At 56.0% G+C, this 25,603-nt stretch overlaps 1 protein-coding gene across 1 annotated transcript; it reads right to left on the reverse strand.

Moving 5' to 3' along the window:
- P2RX3 (purinergic receptor P2X 3) lies at positions 1 to 23,731 on the reverse strand. The gene is made up of 12 exons (XM_053659192.1): positions 23,613 to 23,731; positions 16,740 to 16,875; positions 16,253 to 16,324; positions 15,957 to 16,020; positions 15,302 to 15,395; positions 14,906 to 14,983; positions 14,275 to 14,416; positions 13,621 to 13,757; positions 1,496 to 1,589; positions 1,161 to 1,226; positions 531 to 608; positions 1 to 114 (listed from the first exon to the last, which is right to left on the reverse strand). The coding sequence occupies exons 1-12, from the start codon at positions 23,729 to 23,731 to the stop codon at positions 1 to 3; spliced, it is 1,194 nt and encodes a 397-aa protein (XP_053515167.1).
- Positions 23,732 to 25,603: the final 1,872 nt, after the last annotated feature.

A 25,603-nucleotide genomic window follows, 5' to 3' on the forward strand; every position in this document is an offset into this window, starting at 1 on the left:
CTAGTGGCCGATGGAGTAGGCCCCTGAGTCTGTGGACTGCTTCTCCTCCGTGGTCTGATCGCTGGGGTACACCGGGTTGGCCGAGGCAGTGACCTTCAGCGTTGTCTCGTTCACCTGCAGAAGGAAGGCTGGCATGGTTCTGCTCTGACTGTGGGTGGGGACTCCCCTGGGCGGACTCAGCATAGGGCTCGAAGCCTGCCCTTTAGGACAGCGACTCAAATCTGTGTGACCCCGAGACACCATCCCTACACCTCAAGGGCAAACAGAAACCAGAGCCAGGCCATAGCAGGATTTGTCCTGCCCAGAAAAGGGGCGAGGATGCATGATGGGGACGGTGACAGCAATGACCCACAGAGCCCCCACGGTCCTTACAGAGCCCACTGTGGGCTAGACTCCCTCTTGTCTGGACCCCAGTGGGCACTGACAAGTGCCCAATGATTCAGAAACCCCTGGAAGGTGAGCCACTGAGCGTCCTGGGGTCCAGTGCCCGTCCTGCCTTGTCCCACTGCCTCTCGTGGGCCCCCACTCACCTCCTCAAACTTCTTGGCTTTGTACTGGTCCGCCCCCTTGAGGAAGTTGAGCAGGATGATGTCACAGAGGACAGTCCCCTGGAGAAGGAGGAGAGGCAGGGCAGGCCCTGAGCTGTGGGGAGAGTGGGCAGGACTGGCCTGGGGCCCACAGCAGGTCGGGGGTGGGCACAGTCCTCCAGACACTGAGGTTTCCTCTTAGAAAAGTGCCCAGGGGCTTTGGGGAATGTCTCTGTGACCCAGCTCCTCAGTGCCTGGGGTGACCCCAGAGGGAAATGCAGGGAGGGTACTGGGGGGAAGAAGCCGAGGGCCCGAGGGGGCAGAAGTCCCTGGGAGCTCCTCACATCTCCTCCCCCACCCTCATGGGGAGGGTCAGGAGCCTTGTAGCAGGTGAAGCCTCCTGCAGGGGGAAGGCTGCTGTGAAGGCAGTGAGCTCTCCGTGACTGGAGAGCTTGTTCTCGCAAGGGCAGACCTGGCAGCGAGGTGGTGGAGGGGACTGAGGACCTGGCAAGAGGCTGGGCTTTGCATTCTAGGCTGAAGCAGGGCTTCCCTGGGTCCGTTCCCCACCCATTCCTGCAGGTGGGGCCCCACCCTGACTGGCTGCCTGGCACAGCCTGGAGGGGCTGAACTCACCACTCCCACAGAGGTGAAGGCTGCCACGGAGCTGATGATGGTGGGGATGATGTTGAACTTGCCTGCCTGTATGTACAAAGACCGAGGTGAGTGCACAGAGAGTCCAGCAGCAGGGCAGGGGTGAGGCCAGAGGCTGAGCCTGGACTCCCAGCCAGAGAGAATGGGGAGCAGCAGGCCCCACCCCTTCACGGTGGGGAGACTGGAGGTGTGACCGGCTGATGGTCTCAGAGCCAGTTGGTGGCTGCACCCTGTCCCCCTGAGGAGCCTCCCGAGGGCCCAAAGTTGGTCCAGGCTCCCTCCCTTCCACCCCCTGCCTGGCACAAGGAAGTACTCACATTCCCGTATACCAGCACGTCGAAGCGGATGCCAAAAGCCTTCAGGAGCGTGCGGTACTCGCTGCCGTTCTCCAGCTTGTAGTACTTGGCAAACCTGGAGGTCAGAGGCAAAGCTGGGTTCCACAGTGGGCCCCTGCCTGCACCGTGGGAGCTCGGGGGTCCCAAGCAGGGTCCTCTGGAGCCTGCGGCCATCATGTACCTCACAACCCTCACAGATGGCTTGGTGGGACACCTGCTGTGGTCCTCCCTGTGTGGTCAGCTGGCCTACCGCACAGGCATCATCTTGGGGGCTTGTTAAAAGGCAGATTCCTGGGCCCCACCTTGACCCCATGGAACAGCATCCCTTTGAGTGGGGCCCAGGACTCAGCCTTTGAAACCATTTCCTTCAATAATTCTGATGTGCATGGAAGTCTGGAACAGTTCACGCTTCTTCAGTCCTATTTGTCTGGGTATTCCAGGGCTGGGCTCCCTCAGGGGCTCCCCTCTCCACAGGCTTTTCAGCACGTGTGGGTTCAAAGCCTGGCTCTGTGACTTAGCAGCTACCTAATGCTAAGAAGCAAAGTCTTGGAGGAGAGGGGCTGAAAACTGTCTTCCTGAATGTGATCAGTTACGGCCCTGGGTGTGGCAGCCGAGAGCGTCAGGGGCCAAGGCAAAATGGCCTAAATTCAAGTTGCACCAGCAGGAGAGGAGGGTTGGACCCCAGAAAGGAAGGCATTTCTAGAAAGACAAGAAGGTCCAAGAACATGATTCTCCACTGAGGTTTTAAAGGAATTTGCAAAAGTGGCATCTGGAACGGGCAGAAGGCTCCAGGAAACCCTCGCCGGGGCTTTCGGGTTGGCCTGAGGCTAAGTGTGGATGACCTCCGTCTCCACGCCACCTTGGACAGGGCACCAAAAATATGCAAATCTCTTACTGCGTGTGTATAAGCAGCTCCGTGAGCCCCAGGGAGCAGACACTGGTGACTTGTTTCATAGGTGAGGAGACAGGTGGGAAGTAACTGGCCCCAGCTGGGATTCTGATCCACACTGATGGCTCCCAAGTCCCTGCTCTTAACCCTGAACCGTCCTGGCTCTGGGTGCTTGGTGGCCACTGAGGACACAGGAAGCCTGGTGCCAGACCTCAGCATCCTTCTGCGCTCAGTGCTCTGTCTCCCACCGCTGCAGAATCCAGGCCTGGAGGGGAGATGTGGCAACGGATGCCCGTGGGCACTGGGCAGTGGTGGGAGGGCGAGTCGAGGGGCAGAGGCTGGACTGCACTCCTGAAGCCGGCATTCCTGGCCACGGGCTGCAGCCGTGAGAAAGGCCCTGACATTGGCCAGGAGAACAGAAAGGCGGCATCCTGGGTGCTGCCTTTCAGAGCGAGAGCTGGCTAAATTTATCTCGAGAAGGAATGTGAAGAGAACAGGGAGAAAAACCAGAGCCGACTTGGTTGTTCTCCAGCACCTGCCTTCCAAGAGGCACTAAGCATGATAAGATCATTATCTCACCCACCACCCACCCTTGGAGGAGGCTTGGCAGGGCCTGGCTCTCAGTCTGATGGGAGGGAGAAGGAACCCTGAGCAGTGGGGGCGGGCAGGGGGAGGGAGGGGATGAGCTGCAGACACAAGGACCCAGAAGTCCTGACTTCGGCACTCCAGGGTGGTTGGAGAGGGTCACAGAATGTGGCCATCAGGTCTGGGTTACTTCCCTCTTGGCCCTCAGCTGGACCATGTTTCCCAGACACTTTGCGTCTAGCTGGGGCCCCGTGACTAGTTCTTGCCCATGGAATGTGAAGGGACGTGGGGTCTGTGTCCCCCTCCGACACCTTCTGGGCCAAGGGGTGTCAGATCAGTGAACCTTCCTCATCCTCCCTTTCCTCGTGGCCAGCTGCTCGAGGGCCAGGGGAGAGCTCAGGGCCAAAGGGGCGACCAAGTCAACAGGCGGCAGAAGCCCAGACCCCTGGAGGCTGTGTGGAGCACCCCTCCCCCCAGCCCCCCCCCCCCCCCAGTGCACTGCGCCAGGAACAAGGAACCAACCTTTGTGTCAGCCACTGAGATGGGGGTTGTTTGTTACAGTGGTTAGCAATATCTGCCATTACAAACTCCTGTAATTTTATAGCCAGGAAGCCTGAGCTAAAGAATGAATTAAAATTGGAGAGGCATTCAAGATGAGAGACAGAGAGAGAGCGAATTCCAGTGATGCTGCACTCCTAGGAATAAACTCTCTGAGAAAGTTCTAGAAGCTCTAAGTGTGGTCCTACGCCTGTCTTTAACTAGCTTCTGACCCCATGCACGTCACGCAACCACTCTGAGCTTTTGCCCTCAACTGAGAGGTGCGCGTGAGGAGGACCAGACGCGAGACTGTCCAGACATAGTAATTAGAGCAAGATATAGTAAGCGCTTAAAGCACGTCTCTGCTCTTTCTTGTCGTAAGATCAAGATAAAGTGAGCTAAGGATGCCTACATTTTCCTTACCAGTCACACCCGCTGCCCCCTGGACGTGAGAGCATTAGCAGCGACAACAGACAACTTATGCTGAGTGCTTCCCATGTGCCCAGCACTGTGCTGAGTGCTTCCTGTGTGGGGACTCACTCAACACTCACAGCCACCTCAGGGAGCTCAGTACCCTATTTACAGATGAGCCATCGGCGTCAGAGAGGTTAAGTGACTTGTCTACGGTCACAACCAGCAGTCAAATGAGCAAAGCTGGGAGTCGACCTCAGGCAGTGCCGTGGGACAGCCCAGACTCTTAGCCAGCGTTTCAGAAGGTTCTTTCTGTTGCCTGATTTCTGTTGGGTCTCCGTTCACTTCTTCCAGTTCTCTAGCACTTGCAGGGTGGGTCTTGCCAGCTGCAGTCATTGGCTGGGAGAAGACCAGGAGGGGTGGGAGACCCACCACGTGTCAGGAGAAGGACCCCCAACCTCCTCATTGGAGAGGGGAAAGGTTGAGCTACACCTGCCTGGCTGGATTGCTCCCAAATGCTCCGATTCCAACCTCTCCAGCTTTGGTTTTCTCGGTTGGGAAATGGGGCTGATAACAATGGCATCGCCATTCCACACCTTGCCTTGCACTAGGAGGCCCCTCTCACTCTGGCTCAACCCCTCTCCCGGCCTGGTTTGCAGAATGCCCTCACTGCCCTGCCCCCTTCACGTGCCAGCCACACAGGCTGCTTTCCTGTAACTGTACACACTTCCCAGACCTAGACTCTGGGTGGCCTTTGCCCATGCTGTTCCCCTCCCCCACCTTCCACCTTGCAAACTCCTATTTATCCGTCTGGGCCCTGCTCAGTGACTTCTCGTTCTTGCAAGATTTAGCAAATATTTAGAGTGAAGCTACTGTCGGCCAGGCACTGAGCTAGGCACCTGCCAATACTCTGGCAAGCTCTGCTTTCATGGGAGAGAAATATTAATCACGCCATCCCATAAGTAGCTACACTTGGACTTCAGGGCTGGGAGGGAGAGGTGCACCATTCTAAGAGCACAGCCAAGGAAGACATTTGGCCTAGGCTGGTGGGCCAAGGAAACCTTCTGTGAAGTAACACCGAGGCCAAGGCCTGAAGAGTGGAGAGTTGAAAGGAAGGAAGCCGGCAGTGGGGGGCAGCTTTCCTGGCCGAGGGGGCCCAAGTGGTCAGGGAAGGGCGGGCATTTCTGAGGAAGCGGAGGGAGCGCCCTGTGCCCTGGTCCTGGGAGGACGGACATGTATGGAAGTGGCAGCATCCGCTTGGCCCTGGCCCAGCAGGCAGAGCCCACTCCTGTGCGTCTCCCCGCAGTTCCACATGCACTGATTTCACACCTGCAACTGTCCGCAGTGAAGCATTTACACCACAGGAATCGGCGAACACTGCAAACCCAGATTTTGTCTTCTTTCTCTCCAGGGCGCCCATTTCCTAGTGCTGGGGCTGTGAGGTCCCTGTGCGCTACCGTGTCTGTCGCTGCTAGGGCCCCAGTCCCTCCTGCAGTCCCCCACCACAGCAGACCACTGTTGGTAATCTGGACTGCAAGCCAGCTCCCCTGTCTCTTTTTGCTCAGGGGTCCCGCACAGTGACTGCTTGCCGGAGGAATACCTGAGTTTTCAGACTCCTGACGTCTCCCAGATTGAGTTTAGCAGTGTTGGCCTCCAGTCTTCCTCCCCTGACTCTGGCTTCTCTAAATGCACCCCGTTCTTCAGGCGGAGCTAGTCCATAGGGGTAACAACAGCTGTTTCTCTCCCAAACAGAAAACATCTGGCTCTGGCAGCTGGCTTCGTGGGGAAAGTGGGCGCTGTTGGTTCCCACATGGGGACCCAGCCTCGGGGAGGCGGAGGGGGAAGAGCAGGGACAGTTGTATGTGGAGCTCTCACTCGTGCTGAGCACCAGGCTAGAAGCTCCCACACCCGTCCTTTCACTTGGGGCCCCCAGCAGCTCCATGGGGGAGCTGCTGGCTTAGGACTTTGAAATGAGCCAGTTCTGGGCTTCAGTCCTGGTTCTGCCCCTTAAATTCCTTTGTATAACCTGGGGCAAATTACTTCACCTCTCGGCCTCTCAGTTTCCCCAAACCTGAAGGGAGGTGACGGCCGTAACTGCTGAGTGGACTCGGCGTGCGGCTGGATGAGAAGGCTGAGCACAGTGGCGGACACAGAGCTTTGAGTCTGTTGTCCAGCGGTCCTCAGGCAGCACCGTCAGACTCAGAGGCTGGAAGAGGCACAGCTGGGATCTGAAGTGCGCCTGCTGAATCCCAAGCCTCCGCCTACCCCCTGCTGGTCCCCAGCAGAGGAGTCAAAAAGGAGCGTCCTTGTGGCCTCAGGGGGCAGGGAACTTGGGAAGCAGGTTGAGGAGGTGCGACTGCAATCATGCCAGAACCGCCAGAGAGGACAGCAGAGAGGACACCTGCAGGCCCCCGGCAGGGGGAAGGGTGGGAGAGGGAGGCCCTGGGGGTGGTGGGGCTGCCAGGGCAGGGAGGGCCATCTGAGCCCGGACCTGTGAAGGAAGGGCTGATGGCCGTGTGCTGGCTACTCTCCACTGCGCTGCAGGCTGGGCCCTCTGGTCTCCGGGGCGTTTGGTCAACGGGAGGAACCGGGTGGGGAGCAGGGCGGCACAGGTGTGGTCAGTTGTTTCTTCTGCCCACTGTTCCCTGCCTCCCCACAGTGCCTGTGGCGGTGTCACTCTGGCTGCTTCTCCGGCCAGGGACCCAGCTCTGGACCAGCCTCCCATTCCTCCCGCTGCCTGTGGGGCGAGGGGTGGCGAGAGTGTCCCCCGTGCTCAGGCCCTGGTGACTCAGCTTCCTGGCGTGTGCGTTTCTCCACTCACCCCAGCGGGGGGTGCTTCCCACCCCGCCCCTCACTGGGACGCCTGTCCGTCAGCCGACAGGCGCCCCCCACCAACACAGGACCGAACAGAACGAGTCTCAGGCCTGACGTGCAGAGACGCGTTCGAGTGTGGGGGAGTGAGGGTGCGGGGGTGCGTGCGTGCGGCCAGAGCAGCAATAGCTACCGCGTGAGTAAGTGCAAGCGTCAATTAGCACAATAAACCGTTCGTCAGAGGGGCCTCCGCGGGGCAGCGTGGAAGCTGCTCGCAGTGTGCTGGTCTGGTCTATAAATACCGGTCCCGCCTAGCAGCCCCCCTCCCGGAGCCCTTCCCTAGAAAACTTCTCGCATTGACTCAGACTTTTAGAGTCTGCAGGGGTCTCAGAGATTATCACCCTGAAGCAGCCAGTTCTACGGAGGAGGAAGGTGAGGCCCGTGGGAGGGGTGGGACTTGCCCCAAATCCCGCTGAGCTCTCATGTCAAGGCCTGAACCACATGGCAGCCCACAGGGCTCCTGACCCATAACCCCGGCCCTCTCTGCTTCATGTCTGCTTCACCTGAGTTACTCTTGATTTGCTCCGGCACAGAGTATATATATTTTTTTGGTATGAACATGTTATTTGGGTTCAGGTTTATCATTTGCAGTAGTTTAAAACATCTTGGGTCACAGGAACTGGTCTTGTTCACCTCTGTATTGGAAGAGATCCTCACAGCCCTCCTCACATTAGCCACAAGAGGTTTCCCGCCACTGCCTGATTTCCTCCAGTGACAGGGAACTCACTACCTCTAGGAGTGGCCCAATTTCAGCTCCCACCATCACCAATGCTTCCCTCCGCGGAGCTGACATTTGCTGCAGGTGGCAGCCCTACATGTTTGCTGAATGGAGAAGGGTTTTTATCACGATCTACAAATCCCTTGGAAGCTCTGAGACATCTGTTTAGAAACGATCCCATAGAGTGGTGGGAATTCCTTCCTAAAGCAGAGACACGCAACTGTTACAGCAGCAGGGAAAACAGCAACGCACGTGCGGGGCTCAGGTTGGACTTGCAAGGGAAAACTTGGGCCTGGAATTTGGGTTTCCAAGGGAAGGAGGTGGCGTTCTCAGCAAGGCTTTTCCGCCTGGTGGGAAAGCATCCTGCTAGCCGAAATACACTTCTACAGTTGATTTTGTACTGATAGGAAAATAGCGTCTGGCAGTCTCATTGCATGGGGGGTGGGCAGCATCCCTGAACAAGCTGGGACTCCTCCTGTTAGAGAAGGGCCCCAAGCCATATTTATTAGTTATGTTCTAGGAATCTAGTCAACCTCAAAGACAGACATTTCAGAAATGGTTTGTTCTCAAGCTTAAAAAAAAAACGATATTACTACTAATGTATCTTTGGTGAGGCAGAGAGAGACAGGTGGAAGCAGAGTTAGAAGGGGTGCCTGAAAGCCAGGTTACTAGGTGTCTACTCCTAGAAGTAAGCTTTTTGCCCTCAGCTTCCTCATCTGTACAATGGGGGGAACACACTGTCCTGTCAGGATTCTGTGGTTGTGAGCACCGGCTCTGGAGCAGACGGACAGGGTGTGGGTTGCAGCTCCAGCAGCATTTGCTGTGTGGCCTTGTGCACAAACAGGAAGCCTCTGAGCTTCCCATTTCAGCTATAACATCACTCAACGAGACAGGTGGCCCACAAAGAGCACTTGCTAGGTCCCTGGCTTGCTGGTAAGTGTTCGGGGAGTGTTAGCTGATGTTTCCTACCCGGCACATTGGTGGTGGGAGGCTGCAGTAGCCACACAAATTAGAAGGGGCTGTGTATATCCGGGATCTTTCTCATTGCCTCTCCCACCATGCAAAATTCAAGCCAATGGGCCCCGTGAAAGCAGGCCTTCGAGTGCTTCTGCGGTGAGGATGGCGACGGCTGCTTTTAACACTATCCTACGGCTGCTGGATGCAGAGGAACCCAGATTGCGGAAGGGGTGATTCAAGCCAAGGGCGCACTTCGAATCCTTCTCTGTCAGTTGGCCTAAGATCTCGCTGATCTGTGTGTTTCCGCATGGAAGCGGCTCGGCTGCCAAGTCTCAGAGCTCTGTGAAAGCTGCTGCGGGTGCATTTGCAGCGCCGAGTGCTCACCACAAACACCTACAGCACGAGGAACATTTAGCAGCTGAACAGTGTTTTCTGTCCCAGACACCGAGGGAGGAAATCCAAAACCGCATTGCCTTTTAGGAGCGGAGCTGTCTTGGGCGCTCTCAGGAGTAACAAGAATCACATTGCTAAGTACACCATTTTGCTTCTCTCTCATCATTCCAGTAGTTACTACTGGGTTTCTCTCCTAGAGCTGCATATCTATATCTATCTATCTGTCTATCTATCTATCTATCTATCTATCTATCTATCTATCTAGTTTTACTTTTTAATTTTGCAAGAAATGTGATGGCGGGAGGTTTGCTAGAAGCAGGGGCTACAGATCAGGTCCCTAAGTGTGAGTCCTAATGTTCCTCTTAATCAGGCTGTGCAGTTCTGGGCAACCCTCAAAATCTTTCTCGGCCTACTGGGGGCTGAGGCAGTGAGCCCTGGGGTGGGCAGTGAGCTGTCAATCCTATCAAAATAGGTGTGAAAGGGCTCTGGGGGCTCTTAATCTGAGATCCAGGGCTAGGCTTTTAAAGGTCTTCAAAGCCTGGAAATTTTATGACACCTGAATATAAATGCAGAGAAGTAAACTGACCACACTGCCCGGGATGTTAATTTCCTGCAAGGGAGCAGACAGAAATGAAGGGAGTTTCCGCGTGTCGTTACTCTGCATACGTCCATTTTTCTTGGAGTTATTACTCTGAGGAGGTATTTATATCTTGTTTGTAGAAATAAATTAGCCTTTTAAAAAGAAATTGCCTGCAGCAGTGCTCCTGGCTATGAATACATGCATTTTTCTTGGGCAATCAATGGTGCATGCTTTCGTCGGGGGTTGCGGGCGGTTGTTGCAGGAGTGGGTAGCAGAGTTAGAGACTTCCAGAAGTTAATGAAAGTCTGCGACTTCACGGATGAGAGTTGTTAGGGCTGTTACTGAACACCAGTGCTCCCCACCTCCTCACCCTGCCCTGGGTGGTCTCGGCTGGAGCCTGGCTTCTGGCTGCTGCTGGGGCCCACCTGTCCTATCCCTGCCTCTGGATTCCAATAACGGCCACCTGCCCTCACCCCTTCAGACCTGGGCAGCCACCAGTGTCCAGTTACTGGCCCCAGACACTGCGCGATCCTTTCTGGTGTCCCGACACCCTGCCCACACTCAGAAACAATCCCTCATGAAACTCTCCTCAAATTACCCAATTTGCATGTGCCATCTGTTTCCTGTTAAGACCCTGACTGATACAGTGTTTTTAATGTCTTTGTACCCTCTCTGCCGGTACACTCACACACACCACATCTATTCACCGACCCTCTCACGCACACGCACACGCACCCTCCGGCTCCCACAGTGGACGTTCACAGTCACTCACAGACATATACCCTTGCTCACAAACTCACACTCCACACTCACGACGGGGTCTGCTCCCGGCACTGGGGAACACAGTGCTCTGGTTAAAAGCCTGCTCTGGTGAACTGAGGGTCCCCCCGAGATGCAGGAGCCCTGTCTGCCTTCACCTGCGCACCACCAACCTGGCGACTCGTGCCAGTTCTTATTTTTAGGACAGCTGCACTGTGTCCATTATTACTCATGCAGACAAACGCAGCAACTGCACATGCTCAAGGTACTTGGAAAGAGGCTTCATAAAAATACCACATTTGAAGGAAAAAACACTAATTAAAGCGGCCCCTGGAGTCTTTAACCTTGCAGCATGGACTTGGAGGTCAAATAAGATCTTTCCACCTGATTTTAGGTAGATGGGGACAGATGGAACCCCCCGGGTCACACAAAGACTAGTGCAGATGGACAGCACCAGGTACTGTGGGTGGGTATTGAAGGGAGAGATATTTGGACTCCATACAAGGTCATCTTTACGATCACTGGAGGCCATCGGGTGACAGGCCACCTTAGGAAGGGGCCCTGTGTCTAGTGCTGTGTTGCGGGGAGACGAATGTCAGGGTTGGGAGCAAATGACCTCTAAGGCTGCTCTAGGATGCACCTCGCTGCCCCTTTGAAGTTTCTGCTTCCTCATGTGTAGAATGACCACCTCCGTCTGGGTGTCTCCAAGGGATCTTCAACAACTATAGATTCTCTAAATCTCTTATTCTGCAGGCAAAGAGCCTGGAAAAATGGTGTGGGGGGTGCGGTGGAAAGGGGCTGCAGAAGTAATTAGTGATGGAAAAGCAAATCTCTAGCCACCTCTGTATGTCTGAGTTTGCATATTAAAGCAGGGCTGGATCTGGGCTGAATGCTTCCACTGCCTCCAAAGCAAGAGGCAGCCAGCACTGGGACGCTGGGAAATCCTGGCCTGTGTTGGAGAGGCCAGTTAAGTTTTGGGGGGAGATGAAGTTTCTGTACCAGGCCTCCAACAGCTGCTGGCTGGTTAGCCTCCCTGGACCTCAGATTCTTCGTTGGAGACCAAAGTCTCAAGCACATAGACAGACACGTTTACTTGAGGATTAACAAGTGCCATGTCCCCAGCCTTCCTGGTTGGGGTAGAGACCAGCCAAGAAAACACGTCTGCATCCTGTCCATTTTCCTTGGCGTGTCCATTCTCCCACACTCACTGGCTCTGTGACCTTGCAAAACTTATTTCAGTCTGCGAGCCTCAGTTTTCTCCCAGGTGAAGTGGGGGATGGTAGCACCTCCCTCACAGGGTGGGGGGCTGCGGGTGGAGAACAAGGAACCCAAGCACTGAAGACACCTTGCACGCGGGGCGCCCGGCTTCCTGCCTTCTAACAGGGAGCTAGTGGGACACTCAGGAGCAGCATGCAGGGCACCCATCGCCCGCTCTGCCCTGTGGTCCACGCTGACCTTGGCCATGGCCCTTTTCCTCTCACCCCAGGATTCAGAAAGGTGGCTCACATAGGCCCTTAGCGTCACCTTGAGTGTCTGTGTGGTGTTGATCGAAGGCGGCATGCAGGTGGGAGGCCAGGCAACCAGGGAGGGAGTTCAGGGACCCTGGGCAGAGCCCTCTGCTTGCCAGTGCTATTCCTCTGGGAAGCCAGACGAATAGGGGTTTGATCCTCTGACACCACAAGGATCAAATTGGGCAGCTTTGCCCCCTCCTATTTCGGTCTGGAGGTCTTTGGTGAGGCCTCAGTTAGGTGGGGCCCACCCTTCTCAGATGCTTTCCCTAACCCCGCCCCCGGGGAAGTGTGCTCACAGGACGCTCAGAGCCCCTCTGATCTGTCTCCTGAACACAAGCGTACCCAGGACCAGGTGCGCCTGGCGTGCGGCGGTGCGCAGGCCAGGTGCGCATGCGTGTGCCGCAGCACTCTGAATTGGAGATGAGGAGCTCCAAACCAATTCTTCTTTAAATGAAAGGCATTGTTCTGAAACTGTATGACACCGCTAGTCGGGGTCTTCCTATTAGTTACAGTTTCATAAGCTTTCCTGCCAAGTAAGTGATTTGGAGGGTTGAAGAATTCCCAATGGCCAGAGAGAAGTTATGAAGATGAAAACTTGCCTTTTAGATCATGAGAATTTTATTAATATGTTACTATTTTAAGCCACCATACAAAATCCTTTGTATTGATTTCGGTGTGATGTACCCGACTGAATAAATATACCAATTTCTGCCAGGGAGCCAAACAGTATTTTTAAACTACTTTAAAATATGTGTTGTTTCCTATGATTTTTTAAAGTTTGGAGTTGATTATGATAGCACTTTCAATTTTTTAAAAAATTCTTTTTTCCAGAGATTATACATGCATATTTTAAACTATTAAACATAAAGCTTAATGGGGTGGATAATTACTTTTTCAAGTTACAAAGAAAGTTTAAAAGAAAGGCAAAATAATTTTTTTGCTTATGTTTGTCGTTTTGTTGGAAAATACCACTACAACAAAGAAAATTTAAAAAACAATTCTCTAAGCATATAACTGAAATATATTCTTATATGGGATTTTTTTTTCTGATTGTCTGTAGCCAATTAGCCTGTTTAGTACATAACATGGTGTCCTCAGGGCTCTGTCAGAAACGTCAGGATCTTCAAAAATTAAGGGAAGAACAGAACAGAGAGCTAAAGCTTTTTAGACATTGGCTGATAGGACCCTCAAGGTAATAATCACACCACCGTCCTTTCATGGATGGGGAAGTTAGGAGGCGAGAGGGTCAAGGGCTTGCTCAAGGGCTTTCAGGTGGCTCCCAACAGCTCAACCCGTGTTTTTCTCTTTCCTTTTCTTCAAAGGGGGAGGGGGAGGGGGGGCTCCCTTGCTTCTCAAGGCCATTGGGAATATCAACTAGACACTATTAAAGACTGGTCTGAGTTCCACAGTGATTTGGAAAGGCACCGAAGAACTGGTGACCATTGTAACTGTGACTCCAGTGAAATGTCCCGGCTGTGCACGGAAATGCGTTTCCATCTTGCAAGACGATACCAGCCATGGCCCTAGCTTTGTGGCATGAGAACCCTTCGGAACTGCAGGCACAGAAGGAGGAATGGGGCTGCCCAAAGGAGGAGGGACTTAGGCACAGCACAGCCTTAGAGACGGAGCAAACAAGGGGCTCAGAGTCCCAGAGCCCAGCATTGCAGGCCAGCATGGCCATCCGGCCTCACTGCCTTCGGGAGCGTGAACCCTTGGCAGTCCCTCCTCTCACAGGATGGCCAGTCCTTCCAGAGGCTGCCGTTGGAAAGTCCTTCCTAATTTTGAGCAGAAACCTGATGGGGGAGCATGGGACCTTTTCTGCCCAGTGCACATAATTGCTTCAGGAGCAGTTCTGTAGAACGGCCCTTGCCTCCTCCCCCCGTGCCCCAGGGTTACCTGAAGTTGTAGCCTGGGGAGATGCTGCTCTTCTGGGAAACGCTGTCCAGTCGGGTGAAGGAGTATCTGGGGATGCACTGGTCCCAGGCCTTGTCCAAGTCGCACTCCCAGCCGATCTTAATGCCCAGAACTCCGCCCTGGAGAAAGGGGCCAGGTTTGAGCGTGCCCCCAGCCCTCCCTATCCCTGTCCTTGTCCGGGGGTGGGATGGGGGGCGTGACAAGGAGACCCGTGATTTCTTTACATTTTCTTGGTAGAGGACACAGGTAGGGAGAGAGGAAAGTGACCTGTCTCAGATGTTGCTTAGTACCGAATTACTGTAGCTCAGGGTGAGAGCCCTTAAGTCTCTAAGCCCCGCTTGCGGTATCTTCAGCCCCTTCCATGCCACACGGGAGAAAGTGGCCACAGACCCACAGCGCCAAGGCCTCTCTATCTGCCGGTGGAGTGTGATGATGGGAAGGGGGATGGGGCTTGGGGAAAGGGCGAGGGAAGAGAGACCACTCAGGACCGCGGTTGGGTGGGCAGGGCTCAGGAGCCAAGCCCGTGGCCGGCTGGGATGCCCCCAGCAGGCGGCGCTGTCTCCCGGCCGCCCGTTCCCCACTGCCCCCTGAAGGGTCCCTGCCCGCAAGCTCCTGGAAGAGTGTCTAGGTCCTCACCGTGCTGGCCAATTTGGCAAAATCCTGCCCCGCAAACTTGACCACATCCCCCACACGCAAGATGGGGCAGAAGGGGGCTTTGTCAGGGTGGAAGTGGCAGGTCTTCATGTCGGCCGCGGTCAAATTGGGAAGCAGGTTTCCCCTGGGGGGCAGGGGGCGGAGGGAGGAAGAAAGGAGAGAGGTGGGGCCGGAGGTTAAGGTAGAGGCAGACCCTCACAAGGTTTCTCCAGCTTTCCTGAGTCTCTGGGGCCCCCACGTTTGGGGTGGGGCAGGGAGTCTGAGACCTGAGCTCTCGGACGCCCACCATCGCCCTCACCTCTGTCCCCGTATCATTCTTGTAACTCCTGCCACCCTCCCTCCCATCTCTGCGGCATGAGTGTTCCTTCATGTTGCATGTCCCCCAGCTCTCAGGCTGGGGCTCCTGGGGGTGGCGGCTGGTGGAGAAACTGGCCCCGGGGTCCACCTAATACTTGGTGGTCAGGGCTGGCTGGGAGATCAGGAACAGGAGAGACACAGCGAGGTGGGGAGGAGGTGGGGAGACCACTGTGAATGGGCATCTCCTGTCCCCTGAACGGGAGGGGGCAGCATGGGCGGGGTGCACGGCCTCCTGGCTTTGGGGAGGAGAACTCACTTCTCAAAGTTGAACAGGGGGAACCGGATGCTGTTCTTGATGAAAATAGTGAAGTTCTCGGCTTCCATCATGACAGGCCTGTGGGTAAGAACAGAAGGGAGAGGAAAAGGGACAGGGGAGCTTTCACCTGGGGGGGCCACCCTTCCTGGTGGACAGGTCCCAGCGGGTGCAGGCACGAGGCCATGGCTTCTCAGGGTCTGAGGGTCAGGGGGACAGGAGGGTGGCGGTGAGATGAGCCGGGAAGGTGCTCTCCTGAGGGCACTTCTGCCCCAAGTGGACACTGTGGGGTGGGGAGGGTGCCCACAAAACCCCCCACAGCTCAGAGATGTGGAGCCCGATGCAGTGGCGAGGAAGAACGGGGACGGGGTCTCTATTCCCGGCTGGTCAGGCCCTCACATTTCCACCGTGTCCACCTCGGTGGGGCACCACCCTTGGATCTCACAGGTCCGGAGCTCAGAGCTGTAATTCACGCAGCGGCCGGTGAGGATCCCTGGGGTTGGGGTGGGGGACACAGAGCTGTGTGCTTGTCTGGCCCTTTGCTGAGTCCTCCCCCCACCCCACCCCTCCTCATAAGAGGTGCCCCCAAACGCACACACACATAGAGGGATCTTGCAAGCGGAGGGAAAGGACAGGCCGGGCGAGGAGGCCCGCTGTTACCACAGGTCCCTGCGGACCTCTCTCCGCTCCTCCCCAGTCCCAGGCCAAGCCGAATGAGGTGACGGTCTTCCTCTCACTGGGTCCCCGTGTCCCCCAGTCACGGCATGCTCTTTCTAGCCTCGGAGCCTTTGCTGCCTCTGCTCCTCTTCTGTAGAATGTCCCTTTTCAAGCCCCCCTGTCCTGCCAAATCCTACCCACCTTTCAGGGCCCATCTCAACTGCCACTGCCTCTAGGAAACCACTTGGAACCAAGCTCTCTCCCACGGTACTTCCTGGACATCACCTGACACCAAAAAGCACGTCTGTCTGTCACCCCGATCCCTGCACTGGGAACTCCGATGGGGGCCCCAATCCCACTTTGGGGTCGAAGAGGGTGGGGAAGGGGCTCCACTCACCCCCACTGGGGAAGCGCTCGGGCCCGCACTGGCTGTCTGACTCACAGCGGTACTTGTCCTCGCTCTGTGGGAGACAGGTCCACAGGTGGGCAAAGGGCCCTGGGTGAGCCCCTTGGCACCCACTGCCTCCCCACAGCTGGTGGACTCTGGACAGTGGAGGCTGGTCCCAGGACACAGCTCCAGGGGGCACCTCGAACCTCTGCTTACCCCCACGCCCCTCCCTGCCGCCACTCCCTGTACAAAGGTTTCCTCCACGACCTGCTACTTCATCCACCTCCCTCCCTTCCTCCCCTCACCTCCGGGCAGAATCCTTGCATCTGGTTTTCAGTCACAATCATCTTGGTGATGATGACAAAGACAGAGGTGCCCTTGGGAGATGAATGGAGAGGAAAAAAGTGACAGCGCCCCTTTGTGAGGGGAGGACTGCCTTACCCCCACTCTACAAACGAGGAAACTGAGGCTGTGGTGGAGAGAGTTAGCCAAGGTCACAAGGTAATCAAGGGCAGACGGAGGTCCAAACCAGGCCCTTCCAACTACCCGCCTGGCCCATCTTGCTCCCTGCGAGTCCTTGATTACAGGACAAGTTGTGGCAGAACGAGAAAGGATGCCTCCTGCAGCACTTGGGGGGGTGGGCCACCCCCCTGCCCGCCAGCGACCAGGGCAGGGGGGCTCTGGATCACCGAGGCCACAGAATCTGGTGTGGGAGTCCCATTGGCATCCACTCCCCCAACCTGCCCAGGGTTTGGGCATCTACTCAGCGACTTTGCGGAGGGGGGGCCATACCTGGGGTGGGGTCACATAATCAGACACATCCATGACTCTGTTGGCGTAGCGTCCAAAGCCCTTCACCTTGGTTACCACGGAGGACTCAATGGCCGTGTCCCGCACCTGGTACGCCTTCTCATGCAAGAAAACCCACCTGGGCAGGGGAGCGGGGATGGAGAGCAAGAGAGAAGGGCGTAGGCCCCTCAGACAGAGGCTGGGAGGGGTCACGTTCCTGCGGGGAGGCCCGTGCTGTGCGTGTGGGACTTCACAGCGAGTCCTGATTTGGCTGAGACTATTGTCTCCATCTTTCCCCCCATTTCTTGCTTAAGGAACATTTTTAGACCTTCCCCCCCATTGTCCCCCCCATAACATTTTAATACTATACACACCAGTTTATGCATTGTATGAGTAGTTGTGCTTGACACAAAAAAAGTGAGATATTTTTATTTCTCAGGAGCCAGTGTTAACCCTTTGAGGGTGCTGGCTGCTGCTGCTGAGGCCACCTCCCTGGCGGGAATCCAGAGAAAGAAGGGGCAGAGGACCCGAGGCCTGACTCTGCAACCTAGGCCTTGCTCACGGCGGTCTCCTAAATGTCCACACATAGTTGGTGTTCACTAAACAAGTCAGTGACGATGCTTGGGAATTGGGCACCTGGCAGAGTCTCCATCTGAACAAGCACTGGGTGAAAAGGATGGAGGAGGAAGGGAGGGGCAGCAGCTGAGCCTTTACCTGGCAGGTAGATGGAGCGGGGTTGGGAGGGAGGCGCCTCTAAGCTTATTTCTTGGTTTGTGCTGCCACCTGGTGGACATTTACCTGTACTAGTCTCTTCCTGCTGCTCCCAGCCATGAGGAACCTTCCCTTCTCCCAACCCCACCTGTCTCCCCAGACACTTGCAGCCTTCCCCAGCAGCAAGAAGGGACAGCAGGCACCTCTGCCCTCTGCATTTCTGTGAGGTGCCCACCTGCCCATTCGAAATTGCCCATCACAGCCCTCCAGGCTCCAGCCACGTGGCCTCACTACCACGTTTCCAGCAGGCAATGCAGTCTCATTTTCCCGGACAGCACGCCCGGAGGCAGATGCTGACACTGTGCCCATTGTGCAGATGAGAAAACCTCATGAAATATACTTGGAAAATGCTGCACACTCTTAGTTTTGCAGAAACACTGGTGATGTCTCGTGGAATCCGGGAGCGTGCGCTTTTGGGAACTCTGGGTTGGGGCCACTTTCTGCATGCTGACCAGCGTGGTGCGAGGTAGGAGAACCCCATCAGATGAAGACGGGTGGGAGGCACTGCAGACGGTGTAGGGCAAAGAAGACAAGGCTGGAGCCTGGGACACCGCTGAGGGCAACACGCGGGCTGGCGGGCAGACTTTACAAGGAGCGGGTAGGGACTTCTAGCTCTGGAGCTTTTGTGGGTTGTGGGCGGTGGTGAGTCCACAGGCCTGGGAGGTCTCAAGAAGCCTGACGCCTGCCTTCCAGGGGCAGGTGGGATGTGATGACCTTATGGGGTTCCCTGATGTTGGAAGGTGCCGCGGGGAGCAGCTCCTGGACTATGCTGGGGGTCAGGCATTGGGGTGCTGGGCACCTGCCCATCATGTTCATTTGAATGCAGGCGGACATTTGCCAGTGGATACTTGTCCAGGCTTTGGTGAGAGGGTTCAGTCACCCCATACCAGGGCCTCCCTCCTGCCTGAATCCTGCCTGCTCTCTCGTGGGAGAGGACCAGTGCCGGCAGATGGCCCCAACCTGTCACCTGTTTCATTGTTTCAGACTTACAGCAGGCCACCCCCTGATTTACGCCCCATTAAGAGTGATTCACAGGCTTGTAAAATGCTCTTACAAACACCACGCCTCTGTGGAAGTCCGAGGAGCCGGGAGCTGTATGTCCTTAGCGCTTTTATTCCCTTCTCTTTTTTCCTCTTTTGACAGGGAAGAGGGGGGGTTGAAGCACGGCTCGCACAGAAAACTCATGGCTGTCTGATGTCCCAGCAGAAGAGAAGGTAGCATCTCTGCTGCAGAGAGCCACCTAAAGGAGCCCTCTTTGCTCATGGCCCCGGGGTCCTGTGGAGGCAGGAAGGTCTTCAGCCGGCTCTGCTTCCAGCTGAGAGGGGTGTTGTCGCCACTCTGCACCCACCTGAGTGGACGTCACAGCCACAGCCCCCCCCGCCTGGCCACAGGATGGAGACAGCTTTGAGCACTGACCTGATGACATGGTTTCCTGAGCTACCACCCCCCCCCCATCTTTAAAGTCCAGGAGCATTTGCTGATGAGAAACAGAGCTCGGATTAGTATTATCATCTAATCAGCACAGCACGCCGAGAGCTGTATGTGTGAAGGAAATCACTGTACCTTCACCACAGCCCAGTGACAGCTTCGTTATTATCATTGTGCCGCAAATAAAGGAACCAAGGCACAGGGCGGTGTGCCGATCTGCTGAGCTGGTACGTGGGTTCCAACCCAGGCGGACTGCTCACAGCTTCCTCGCCACAGGGTCTCCGCCTGTGTCCCAGGTCAGGGCCTGGCCCCTGCACTGGATCCGTGTCCAGCTGGTCCCTGCCCGTCACCAGGAGAAGCACCTCCTAGCTTAGGAGCATCTCAGAAGGAAGGACCGAGGGCTTGGAGGAGCAATGACCCACCCTCTCGCCTCCCCCTCCTTTCCCCAGTTCTTCAGGGCTCCCTCTGTGCCTGGTGGCGGGGAGAGGCCACATCAGAATTCTCACTCTGAGTTAAGTAACAGTTGGAAGAATTTAGTGGCCCTGTGGGGCTGGAGGACGTCATCAGGGCAGCTCGATGTAAGGGGATGCTTCATTTCCAGAACAGAGGGCCCGAGTCTGTCTCCAGAGGCCAGAGCTGCGGCGAAGGGGCAGAACTGCACCTTCAGTTCTTGGCATTGACTCTGCTGTTCTGACTTATTTTTTCTCAAGTTCCTGGTCTATTATTTATAGAGTGGAAGGCGGTGGCAGCTCCTTGGCAGGTGGGGTGTGCAGGAGGGAGGCCAGAGCAGTGTCCCAGCTCCCGCCCGTCCACCCCGCGGGAGTCAGGGAGGAGGCCAGGGAGTGGGCGTGAGGCACTGCGTTGTGTGTGCTGGGAGGACAGGGGTCTCTCAGGAAGGCGCGAGCTGGGTGGCGGGAAAGGGGGAGGCCTGAGGGGGAACCGATGCAATGATGAGAGTTACCATCTATTCCTGGGTCACCTGACTCAGGAAAGGCACCGACACGCGACTCCACCTCACCACAACCCGCTGGGAGAGGCGTTCCGAAACCCATTTTCCAGATGCAGCGACTGAGGCTTAGAGACATCCAGGCCCTGATACCAGCGGGTTGGTACCACAGTGAGGCTTGTAGCCAGGTGCTCCAGGACCCACAGTGTCCCCGTCATGGGGCTGCGGGGCGGGGAGAGGGGAGACAAGAACAAAAGCCACTCCTCTCTCTAAACCTGCAGGATGGGCGTCCAACAGGTCTCCCCACCACCCTGCCACCTACTGTGCCCACAAGGTGCCTCAGGGTGCTACTCTGGGCTGAGAGGAGGGGAGGAGGGGCCAAGGAGGTTGAATTCCAGCTTTTTTCTTTAAACCAGAGCAGCTCTCCATTCTCACGGTTTGTGCTCCCAGTGAGTGTGTGGATCGGGCCTTGTTGGGGGGGCAGGACAGAGAGAGTGGGGCTGTGATAAGGTCAGAGTCACTACCCGCCACCACGGGTCCTTCCTGTGGACAGAGCGTCAAAGGGCCAAGATTGCCCTCCCCACTAGTTTGAAGAAAACAGCCCAAGGCCACGCACCCGCCATCGTCCTGGGGACTCAGGCCCCAAGGATCTTCCATCTCCTCCTCAGGTCCTCACAGGATCCAGAGAGGAGGCTGGCTCTTAGGAAGCCCCACCCCACGGAGGAGACTGTGTTACCACCTGGGCCCAGGAAAGACGAGGGGAGAAACACCAGGTAAGTCCTGGTCTCTGTGCACCTGGGAAGGCAGGACAGAACCTGTGTTTCCTCCCGAGTCTGCCCAGGTGCACAGAGAGGCCAGTGATGAAGTGGCGTCCGCCACAGACGGGCAGATGAGGCTAGAGGAGGGGGTGTGCTGTGCCGCCGTGAGGGCGCGAGAGAGACGTCCGGCTCGTGTAACACACGTCCTAGGTAAGTCTGCGCATCTGGTCTACCCGAGAGGCACACTGTGGAAAAGACTCGAGTACCAGCTAAGCGTTCACATCACAGCATTAAAAGTCCTTCCAAATTCTATCGAGCACAAGGTGCTCTCCCTCCATAGGACTGCCCACCTGCTACACATGCACCCCCACCTGTTCCAGTCCCTGGCACGTCAGCCAAAGCGGGTTTCCCACCTCAGGTCTCATCACGTCTCTCTGTCTCTCTCAGTTGATCTCTCTTGATCAGGCGTGCACGTGTGCACACACACACACGCACACACAAACGTTTCAGTGGCTTCCCGTCCACTCTTCTTCCCAGGTCTGGCATCCGGCTGGCGCCCTGCCCCCATCTTACACCACCTCCCCTCGCTCCCTCTGCTCCAGCCACAGACACCTTTTCTTCCCCCCACAGGCCTGGCCCTTTTCCTTTGCAGAGCTGGGCTTCTCTGACTTGAACTCTCTCCCTTCCCTGGGTTGCTCCTCCTCATCCTTCAGACTTCATCTTAAATGCCCGATCTGCAGAAGACCCTCCCTCCTTCCTGACCAGGTCAAATACCTCCATAACTCGGCCCTTACAGCGCTGTGCCTCGTCAAACCCCGAGCTCCGGTCGAAACCTTACATCTGTTTGCAGGGATGATTTGACTGATGTCCCTCTCGCACTACCTGCTCCAGGAAGGGGAGGCCCTGTCTGCTCTTGCCCACCACTCTACCCTCGGGGCACAGTGCCCGGTGTGAAGAGCCGCTCCCTCACTTTTTGCTAAATTAAGAACAATGGATTCAGGAAGTCTAATGGTGCACAGGGGCCCATGCGCACAGAGATGGGGCTCAGCCGGGGTCCGCGCTGCGCCAGCACCGATGCAGATGGAAGGAGCTGCTCCAGGGGGAGCTGTCAGGCTGGAAGATGGATGGCGCTGGATACCGAGACGCCATCTCGTGCTGGCTCCGACGGGCCAGGCCCCAGCACTGAGGGGTCTGGGCATCAGGCGGATCGTGATGAGGGACAGACAAGGGCAGTGTGGTGCTGAGCAGGTTGGTCCAGGAGCCAGCCGTCTCTGCCCACCCTCCATCCATCTCCTGCCTGGAGCCAGCAGAGCTGGGCCAGGCCGCGAATGTGCTGAGGCAGCTTTTGGCATGCACCTGGACCAACATATCATCCTTGGGCTATGTATAAACAATCAGCATCACATGTGCACCTGAACGTGAACTTTTAGAGACCAACTCTGAGCCAGGCTCCAGAGATGCAGACATGAGGCATTTGCAAACATCTCACAAAACCTCAAACTTGGAAGGGAACTTCAAGGCCATTCAATCCTACCCCAAAGCTTGAGGCCCTCCTGTAATGTCCCCAGGAGCAGCCCTGGACGTACAGTGTCTGCAACATCCTCACGACCAAAGCTTGCTGGCCCTTACCAAGCACGCCGAGCCCCACTCCCGTCGTCCATGTCGGCCCACCTTCCCATGCCCACCTTCATGCCCTGCCGCGCGACCTTCAGGCAAGCAGCTGCCCCCCTTCCCAGCCGCAGCCCGCACGCACACAGGATGCCTCCCGTGACTTGCTTGAATTAACTCACGACGGCTGTCAGTGGCCCGTAACTCATGGGCACACACAGACCCATTGTCTCAGAGAGCGGCGTGAACGAGAGACCTGCACACCAGGAAAGAAAATCCTGCTCGGCCCGTGTTTCCTGGTGCCCACCAGTGTGTGTGAGGGACCACGAGGAGGACAGAACCTGTGTTTCTTCCCCAGCCTGTTGCATATTCGGTGGCCCTTTGTGCATGTGTGTGTCTCTGTGTGTGAATATGCAGGTCTCTGTGTGTGTGTGTGCATATGTATATGGGTGTGTCTGTGTGAATATATATGTCCGTGTGCATGAGTATGCATGTCTGTGTATGCCTGTGTGTGCATCTGTGCATGTGCCTTAAAGAGCTGGGGGCCAAGAGGGGAGTTTGGACCTCGCTGGCTCTTACACATCTCCCGGGAAGGGTTATGTGGTGCAAAGTCAGGTAGACATCGGGAGTTTAGGCTTTCTGCCAACAGGGAGTATTCTGGCTTTGTGAGGAGGGACCCTACCCCGTGTTCAAAAAGGCCACTTTTCTCCTCAATAGCCCTTCCCTTGAATGTTTCTGATGCCTGTGTTTCTCCCTGCCTCCCAAGGAAGACATCCCCCTGTTTTGTCAACCCTCCCAGAGCAAGGGCTTCCACCCTTTCCCCCCCACCCCCCCTGCCAGGAGGGGGTCCCCTGTTCTAAATCAGTTCCGGTTCTCTCCCTCCCGCCCCCAGCTGCTCCCCTTCCCACTCTATAATCAACCTGTCACCATCTCTGCTGTTTCAGTGCCTTCTGTCCCCCTTGTCTTTTTGAGAGCCCGAAGAGTTGACTGAGGTCAATGGAAAGATGTGTGTTTGGGGATCTGTCTACTATCTGGTTGGGGTGGGGATGAGAGAAGGGAGAGGGGAGATGCTCCCCTGGGACCTGTCCTGGCGGAGGGTGCTGCAGGGGCAAGGACTGCCCTCGGGCCCTGTGCCTAGAGACCACTCTCTAACTATGGAGGATTTACTGGGCAAGAGAACTCCTCTTGCGGCCAGACTGCTGATGGGAGTGGCGCAGGCTGGTCCTTGGGACATGATTCCACCAACGAGACTGTTTCCCCAAGAGAGGAGAAGCCTAGGAAGCTGGACAGCAATAGGGAGGGGAGAAGGGAGTCAGGATGCCGGACGGCCCTCCCCTCCTGAGACCTGAAGGGCCACAGACTCACCCCACAAAGTAGGAGATGATCAGAAGCTGGACTGCCCGGTTGATGATCCCAATGGTCCAGCTCTTCACAACCACGGACTTGGTGGTCTCATAGGTGAAGAAATCCGACACGCAGTTCATGCCGAGAGAGTGCTCAGGGGCTGCTCATAGGGGCCCAAGGGTGGCCTCAGGAGGGAAGGGGACCTCAGGGAGGGAGACAGGGATCACGGAGTCCCGGAGGGAGCAGCTTAGAGGGGCTTATGGAATGGGGAGCCTGTTTCTTTAAGTCAGGCAACCCTAGCCCAGTACCCAGGCTCTCCCTGCTCTTGACACTCTGGGCTGCCAAGAGTCCAGGGCCAGGGCGGGGGACCCCTTTTTGTTCGTCTCCACCCCACTCCCCTGTGATGTCACGGCAGGGGTGGGGTCTCCAATCCCAGGCTCCTGATTGCTTGGGATCCAGCTGGTGAGGGCCCTCTGGGACTCATGTTTTATCTGCACTCTGTCTACCGTTTCTGTTCTCTTCTCTTAGGCTGCATCTTCACCCAGCTCACCAGCTGCTTCATGCACTCCTAAAAGCCCCTCGCAATGCCCCACCCCCCAGCCACCTAATAGCCCGTCAGCTCTGAGTACCACCTTCACTTTTGTCTTTCTAAAGCAACTCGGTTCTGCAGCCATCCCTGCCCTTCCCAAGTTGCCTCCGACAGAATGGGAGAGGGGAGGGACCTCGGACAGCCCTCTAGGTCTCCTGGGAGGGGGTGAGTCAGGAGTCACAGTTCGTATTTCTAACTCAAGTTGGCAGAGCTTCCAACGGAAGCTCTACCTGTAGCATAGCATTATTACATTGTTTTGTGTTGTTGTTGTTTTGGTTGTGTTTTTGGTTTAATGTCAATTTACTTATCCGAATGGCTTGTAAGATTGTATGCTCCTGAAAGGCTGGTGCTATTTCTATCTCGTTCACTACTTTCCTCAAATCCTAGAACTCTGTTGGAGCTCCCTACGTGTTTATTGAATCCTGCTGAACAGATCCTGCTAGTGCTGCAAAGGCCATCACCAGCAGCTCAAAGCCAGCAGTGCGGCTTTGCCCGCCATCTCTCATCCCATGGCCGGGTCCGCAAGCTGGTGTAAATCAGATTGTCAGAGAAATCTGGAGTTTAAATATTCTGTCCCCAGGTCTTCAAACGGACAACTGTCAACCATTCTGGATGTAGATTCAGTGTGCTTAAGACAAAAGAGAACTGGACTTGGGTAAGGAGGTTTGGGTTCCAGCTTCTAGCTTTACTGCCAACTCACTGAGACCCTGGGCAACTCCTCCTGGGGTCTCAGTTTTTCCACCTGCAAAAGGAGATCGGAGGTCGGAGGAGACAAACTCCAACACGTCTTCCAGGTCTGGCCTCCTTTGATTTTGCAAGATGTATTCTGGGACTAGATGGGGGGTGGGGTGGGGCATGGGTTTGGCAATTCCAGGCTGACTGTGGTTTCCAATCAGTTCTGGCTCCAAGGTGAATCTGACACCAGCACTTGAACTTGACACCACCATTCGCCAGCCTCTTCCAGGCGATCCATACATTGTGGTTAGAGACGTGAGGTTGTTGGGATCCAATCCCATGTGACAGGGTAGATAGAGCAGGGCAGTCACGGCGACACCAACACCCGCATTCTCTTCGCAACCAGTAGTGGGAAGGGTCGTTTCTCTTCACAGCTCTTTTAAGTATTTTTCTTCTTGTCCCACAGCCTACTTACTTTCTTTCCCACGGAAACCACTGTTGCAGGAGGACCCACATCGATCCAACACACATACACACACATCTGTGGAAAGTTCGTTACAAGAAAACTACAGTTTCTCCTCAGAACCTAGCCCTCCATTGAAGTGTCTGTACTTTTTTTTTTTTTTTAAGAGCCCTCCGCATCCCCATTTTGTGGCGCAACCCGGGTGGGACTTCCTGGCCGCCTGCTGCCCTCAGGTCCTCCGGAGCCGCCGACGCTCTAGGAGGCCGCCTAGTGGGCGGGCCGAGC

This window comes from Artibeus jamaicensis, unplaced genomic scaffold (assembly GCF_021234435.1).
Source record: "Artibeus jamaicensis isolate MK-2021 breed Jamaican fruit bat unplaced genomic scaffold, CSHL_Jam_final scaffold_614, whole genome shotgun sequence".
Lineage (NCBI taxonomy): Eukaryota > Metazoa > Chordata > Mammalia > Chiroptera > Phyllostomidae > Artibeus > Artibeus jamaicensis.